This window comes from Pelobates fuscus, chromosome 5 (genome assembly GCF_036172605.1).
Source record: "Pelobates fuscus isolate aPelFus1 chromosome 5, aPelFus1.pri, whole genome shotgun sequence".
NCBI lineage: Eukaryota > Metazoa > Chordata > Amphibia > Anura > Pelobatidae > Pelobates > Pelobates fuscus.
Window position 1 is genome coordinate 379,529,988 of NC_086321.1, and position 7,480 is coordinate 379,537,467.

General features: G+C 40.9%; 1 protein-coding gene across 1 annotated transcript; it reads right to left on the reverse strand.

The window, feature by feature from the left end:
• Window positions 1-493: 493 nt before the first annotated feature.
• Window positions 494-5,061, reverse strand: TSPAN10 (tetraspanin 10). Its single transcript, XM_063456666.1, has 3 exons — window positions 4,924-5,061; window positions 2,057-2,658; window positions 494-851 (listed from the first exon to the last, which is right to left on the reverse strand). Exons 1-3 carry the CDS (start codon window positions 5,017-5,019, stop codon window positions 494-496), a joined length of 1,056 nt encoding a protein of 351 aa, XP_063312736.1. The 5' UTR covers window positions 5,020-5,061.
• Between the last annotated feature and the right edge of the window lie 2,419 nt (window positions 5,062-7,480).

The following is a 7,480-nucleotide window of genomic DNA, read 5'->3' on the forward strand; positions in this document are numbered from 1 at the left end:
ACCCAATGCAGTTAATACTTCGATACCCAATATAACCACATCTGATACAATTCCATAGCGGTTATATCACAGGTTAAATGTTCTGCAAAAACATAGGACAGGTTTTCACTCTGATTTTCTGCATGAAATATTTATTATCCGATTTCTATCCAAAGATTTTGTTGTTATCTCTCCCCCCCCCCCCCCCCCCTCCACCCCAAACAACTACAAGAAACTGACCCTAGACGTATATTTACAGATATCACATTTGGATTTATACAGCGTCAAGGAATCCTATTGCTACCTATATAGTCTTTTAGGTGAGATTTTATGCTTTTCATAATGGGGTATTCGCTCTATTTCACTTTAATTGCAGATTATACAATATACTCACTTAAAAGGATATTCTGGGGTAAGAAAACGGTTTCAGGAAGTTTTAGAACAGTAATACTGCCACGTCTTGTAAAACGTTTCCCTCTTAATTTTGTGAAACTACTGGGCTCCCATCTCCCGTTTATTTCTGGTCAGTGAGAGTCCACTCGTGGTATTTTGGTCTACCAAGGCCTACCATTGTGTTCCTTCCAAACTTTATTTCTCTCAGAATTCTCTGGGCACAGGAAACATTTATAAGCTCGATGGCCGTCACCAATAAGAATCCTGAAGCAATGTCCCAAAACCTGCGGCTCAGCCAGAGAGAAAGTTGGGGTACACAGCCTCCCAGATAGACGGTGCTCCCAGCCAAGGTCTCTCCCATCTCCTGTACCTTGAATCCACATTGGGAGTTGGGAACGGTGCCATTTTCTAGAGGGTCAATGCAGCAGGAATATGGAACTCCGCAGGAAAGAACGCCAGCGGAACTGCAGTTAAAATATCTGTAGGGTGAATCGTAAGAGAGGTTAATGAGCAGAGCGAGCCACAAACATTGGGAATTAATTATCTCTTAGAAACATGTCCAGATCCAACAACACCGTATTAATCTATATATTTAATCTTTAGGATTGATATTACCAGTTAAAAACCTGTGCAGGAGGGTTTCATGTAATATATGCAGAGCAGCCATCAGTCAGGGGAAGGTCTCATTAAAACACTCACGGTGTAGAAAGACTGTGTGAATGTTACTGGGGGTGTAGTGCAAATAGGGGTTTCATTGTGTGTCATCAGGGAGTCAACAAGGAATTATTTTCCTATTTTGGGGGACCAATTGGAAATGCCTAAAATCATTTATTTTTTTGCCTTCTCTTGGATCAGCGTCATAAAATATTGGGCCTCAAGGTTAAACTTAATGTACTTCAGTCCTTTTTCACTCAGATTATTATGTAACTATGTGTGGTGTGCAGGGTTGTACACATTTGTGTTCAAGATGTATAGTGTGTGTAAAATATATATATTTTTTTGTGCTCGGAATCTCTATTATGTTAATGGAATGTAGAGAAGGAGCAAATAAAGGTATGGCTTGTATAAGTGGAGTGACGGGTGTGTATGGGGTATACTGTGTTTATAGGGGTGCAATGTGTATGTATGAGTTTAAATGGGGTGGGACAGGGACTTCATTCATTTACTTACAATTAACATTATTAAAATAAATTACCCCCTCCCTGTCACTTTGCCAGGAGAGGAGGGCAATCACTGGTGGTAAAGTAGGCTGTGTATCCAGTCTTTATCTTTGAGTCTTCGAGTGTCACATAGTATCAGTTGATTAGACACTAAATGTAATTCTTAGTTTTTGTTTGGCAAACACAGAGTCTGCAACCAGCAGCAATCCAGACTGTGGTAAGTGTGTGTGTGTGTAGGGTGGGGGGGGGGGGGGGGGAGTTTAAGCTGTCTGGATCCCCCTGGCTTTAGGGCATCCCAACATTACAGACCTCCATCATAGTGCCCCATTGCAGTGGACGGTCCTTGGTCATTTCCTCCAATAACATGCTCTGCAGATGGCACGTTATGTTGGAATTGGGCAAGCAAGTTTTAAAAAAAATACTTAATACATTGTATATTTTTCATACGAGAATTATGGTACCGGAGAATTGTGCTGCATACAGTGCCATAAAACAGAACATAAATGGAAAGGATTGGTACTCACAAGTTGACCCCCCAGTCTTGGTAAGATTGAACCCCACAGCACTCCATGCCAAGCTGGATTTCATCCATAATAAACCTCAGGTCAGAATCGTCCTGGTACCTAGTCAAAGCCACCATCATGGATTCCTTCACAGAATCCTGGATCTGCTCTCTGAAGGAGAGGAAAGCGATGGCCAAAACGCTCTGGATGACTACAAGAACGCACATTCCGGCAGAGAATAGTTTCAGGAGGCAAATGTTTTCTCTTAGGAATCCCACACACCCCGACACAGACAGGACACAAATCACCAGACCCACCAGTATAAAGAAAAGCATGGGGTCTGTGCCCAGAGAGACAATTTTCTCGCTAATCAACGACTGCTTGTCTATGAGTCCCCAAAAACCAATTCCTAAAATGGAGAATCCCACTACCGAGAACACAAAATTGGTGATGAACATGAGATACTTAATAAACACTAATAACGTAGGAAGATGGGTCATGGGTCGGGGCCAGTTCTTCGTTGACATGGACTTCGTAACCACAAGTCCTGGATAGCTGTAAGCACTATGTCGCTCTTCCTCTGAATCCTCTCCATCAGGAACCTTTTGGGAATCAGTATTATCCTGAGGAAGATATAAAAAAAACTAAATAAAATTATATATGATTTTCTCGTCTAAAAAGTACACTTCAACCTTCCCAGCTAACTTTACCAACATGAGTCACTAATCTCCAAAAAGTTAATTGATCGTTGTAATTATTGTAACAACGAGTTTTATTGATCAAAATGCCAAAATTTTAGTGAACTAAAAGTGAAATTGCAAAATTCCTCCGAAAAAACAAAACAAAAACCAGACAGATTTTGAAAGATTTCTTGGATATTTTACTTAATTCTTTCACGTATTTCACTTTCGAATATTTTGTCATTTGGGTTATATCTAATAACAGCTTGCTAAAGCTGCAAATCTGTTGTCTGCAGCCTTTGCAAGCCCTCCCCATCTAGCCCCGCCCAGACTTTCTGAGGCTGTCCAATCATAGACTTCACAATGCAGCTCAATGAGGAAAGTCTTTGCAAGACAGGTGCTTTAGGTGTTTGGAGTCTCCTTTAACACAGTAGGTGTCGGTATATCCTGCAGCTCTGTACAAGCACTGTGTAGCTGATGGATTGTGGGTAAATTTGATTGAAAGCAGAAACAGAACTTTGCGTTAAGCTCAGCCCATTGTCATGTTGGGGAAAAGTAGTCCCTACGTTTATTTCTGTATTTAAAGAAAACTAGAGCACTCAGGGAAATAAATAAAAAGGAATGAAGACACAGGAAGCTACGCATGAAATAAACTTTATTTTTGGTTAAAGAGCCATGAGGATAGTTTAGGGGTGACATAGCGTTTCACGGACACCTGCCATACCTTGAAACGCATAGGCGGCAGTTTATGAACATTTAATCAGCTACTTACAGCATTTCTTTTACAAAGCCCTCGGTTATCAAGTGATTTTCATTTGCACCATAACCACTACAGTTTTTTTTAGTTTTTTTTTTCATGCATGTCAATCATAGCCAGGGGAGGTGTGGCTAGCCTAGGGCTGCATAAACAGAAACAAAGTGATTTATCTCCTAAATGACAGTGAAATTGCAGGGAAATGATCTATACACTAAAACTGCTTTATTTAGCTAAATTAATTTAGTTGACTATAGAGTTCCTTTAAGCGCAGGGGGTGGTTTAGCGGTCGTTAGGTAGATAATGTTTATGTAAGATGTCCCCCAGGATTCCTCATTTTACAGAATCCCATTGAGAAGGGGGCTCTCGACTCGGCATTTTGTAGACTTCTGCACAAATCTATTTCAGGTGCACCGAACGAATAAAGTTTCTATTAATCTACTCCCAAACGAATCGATCTGTCCAGCATGAACCTGTGTAATCTTATAGGATTCCACAAGTAAATCCCGGACGGATCAATTGGTTTGGATATAAACAGGAGTTTGAGTCGTACGCAGCTAAAAACGGATGGTATACAAGTCTAGCATTTAGCTTGGCTGACATAACTTGTGTGTCTGAAAACGGTTATTAAAGCATTCATGCCAGACCATTGCCATTAGTGTACTAAAGCAGAGAGCATGGCATGATTTTAAATTATATCCAAAAGCAACCCCTTAGGCGTTAACAGAGCAGGAATTGGAAATATCTGATGCAAAACGGAGATCTAAAAATATAGCGGTCTGTTGGAAAAAAAATATAATTTAATTTTCAAAAGCAACACAATATAAATAACGATCAGATATGATAAACGCGACACTTCGCATAGGATCGCCTTTCAACGTGCTGAAATACGATAAGGAAAATCCGTTAATATTAAAGTAACAGTTTCACTTATTTAAGGGCGGCGCAGAATCAGTGCTACCCTACACGCTATAATAATATCTCCAATTAAAGGGACAATATGCAATCATATCAAGTCATTCAGTTATTTAGAATTTTAAACTAGGGCTGTGATCACAATTTAAATACCTAGCCCCTCTTGTAGGAGATAAATAAAATGCGCAATATTATAGTCACCTAGTTACGGCAATCAGAACCGCCATGTTGTCCTGGACACATATCTTCTCTTTATACTGACCCTGAATATCGATGATCTGCATTTTGCAGAATTCATATGCTGCAGGACAAAGAAAACTTTGTCAAGAAGGGATCCCAGTAGAACTAACCTGATTAGTTAATTGATTTCCCTCCTGCAGCATTTGAATGTTGCACACTCAAGGGCCGCACTTTTCATGCTATGCCCATCCACACAAAGAAGTGATATAGGAAATCCTGGTGGATCTGGCAATATTGAAATGAATACACTCCATGCTCTGCCCTTTCTGGGGAGAGAAGTTAATTACAGAAACTGTCACCTTGGGTATTAACCTGGAGCTTTCATTAGGTTCCTCTGGGTTTTTCTTAGTTAAACGCAGCCAAGTCTGGAATTGCCAAAAGCGTCTTCCACCCATCGTACGGAGCTGTGAGAGAGACTGGTATGATTTTCCAAGGGAACGAACGTTTACCTTTATCTGAAGCAGATCATCAGACCAGTCAGCCTCTTATCATGTGAGGGGCTGGTGTGTCTCTGCTGCAGTTCCACTCATTGAGAGTCCTTCTTCGTTAACCCCTTCAATCTGAGGTCAGCCAGACATTCTATGAAATTCTAAACTGTGCACAAAGTATCAAATTTACACCAAACCCCATTTTAGAAATACAACATTTATACACATTGTGTCATGCACAGAGAATTAAATGGGGATGAATGTCACCCAACATTTCACATGGACAGAGAGAGACACTTTAATTTTAGGGGTGTGAGTGGGGGTGCGACCAGGGGTGGGGCTGTTCAGAGACATTTTATGTGACTTACTAATAACTATATTATTAACATGTAATTCAGAAGAAGAACAATGACACACTGATTTCTAAACACATTTATTGTAGTTTAAAGACACATTACTGGGAGTATTATTGCTGTGGAGCTCTGTTATACACTCAGACACATTACTGGGAGTATTATTGCTGTGGAGCTCTGTAATACACTCAGACACATTACTGGCAGTATTGTTGCTGTGGAGCTCTGTTATACACTCAGACACATTGCTGGGAGTATTATTGCTGTGGGGCTCTGTAATACACTCAGACACATTACTGGGAGTATTATTGCTGGGGAGCTCTGTTATACACTCAGACACATTACTGGGAGTATTATTGCTGTGGAGCTCTGTTATACAGTCAGACACATTACTGAGAGTATTACTGCTGTGGAGCTCTGTTATACAATCCGACACATTACTGGGAGTATTACTGCTGTGGAGCTCTGTTATACACTCAGACACATTACTGGGAGTATTACTGCTGTGGAGCTCTGTTATACAATCCGACACATTACTGGGAGTATTATTGCTGTGGAGCTCTGTTATACACTCAGACACATTACTGGGAGTATTATTGCTGTGGAGCTCTGTAATACACTCAGACACATTACTGGGGGTATTATTGCTGTGGAGCTCTGTTATACACTCAGACACATTACTGGGAGTATTATTGCTGTGGAGCTCTGTTATACAGTCAGACACATTACTGAGAGTATTACTGCTGTGGAGCTCTGTTATACAATCCGACACATTACTGGGAGTATTACTGCTGTGGAGCTCTGTTATACACTCAGACACATTACTGGGAGTATTACTGCTGTGGAGCTCTGTTATACAATCCGACACATTACTGGGAGTATTATTGCTGTGGAGCTCTGTAATACACTCAGACACATTACTGGGAGTATTATTGCTGTGGAGCTCTGTAATACACTCAGACACATTACTGGGGGTATTATTGCTGTGGAGCTCTGTTATACACTCAGACACATTACTGGGAGTATTAGTGCTGTGGGGCTCTGTTATACAATCAGACACATTACTGGGAGTATTATTGCAGTGGAGCTCTGTTATACACGTAGACACATTACTGGGAGTATTATTGCTGTGGGGCTCTGTTATACACTCAGACACATTACTGGGAGTATTATTGCTGTGGGGCTCTGTTATACACTCAGAGACATTACTGGGAATATTATTGCTGTGGAGCTCTGTTATACACTCAGACACATTACTGGGAGTATTATTGCAGTGGAGCTCTGTTATACAATCCGACACATTACTGGGAGCATTATTGCTGTGGAGCTCTGTTATACACTCAGACACATTACTGGGGGTATTATTGCTGTGGAGCTCTGTTATACACTCAGACACATTACTGGGAGTATTACTGCTGTGGAGCTCTGTTATACAATCCGACACATTACTGGGAGTATTATTGCTGTGGAGCTCTGTTATACACTCAGACACATTACTGGGAGTATTATTGCTGTGGAGCTCTGTAATACACTCAGACACATTACTGGGAGTATTATTACTGTGGAGCTCTGTTATACACACAGACACATTACTGGGAGTATTATTGCTGTGGAGCTCTGTAATACACTCAGACACATTACTGGGGGTATTATTGCTGTGGAGCTCTGTAATACACTCAGACACATTACTGGGAGTATTATTGCTGTGGGGCTCTGTTATACAATCAGACACATTACTGGGAGTATTATTGCAGTGGAGCTCTGTTATACACGTAGACACATTACTGGGAGTATTATTGCTGTGGGGCTCTGTTATACACTCAGACACATTACTGGGAGTATTATTGCTGTGGAGCTCTGTTATACACGCAGACACACCAACAATATGTAGCCCCTAGAAAAGAGGAACATTAGGAAAGAAAAGAGGAACAGAGGCATTTGGGCCCAAAATAGGGACTGCCCCTCCTAAATAGGGACACTTGGGAGGTGTATCCATAATCATGATAACGTGTCTTTCAGCATTGTAGGAAATCTCTGTATGCTGATCTGGTTTATTCAATTCAACTCCAAACTGT

Coding starts and splice junctions, on each gene's coding strand:
- TSPAN10 (XM_063456666.1), bottom strand. CDS start 5,019: ATGGGTGGAAGACGCTTTTGGCAATTCCAGACTTGGCTGCGTTTAACT. Junction 2,659..4,923: donor GCTCCAGGTTAATACCCAAG/GTGACAGTTTCT, acceptor TATCTTCCTCAG/GATAATACTGATTCCCAAAA. Junction 852..2,056: donor CAAGACTGGGGGGTCAACTT/GTGAGTACCAAT, acceptor TTCACCCTACAG/ATATTTTAACTGCAGTTCCG.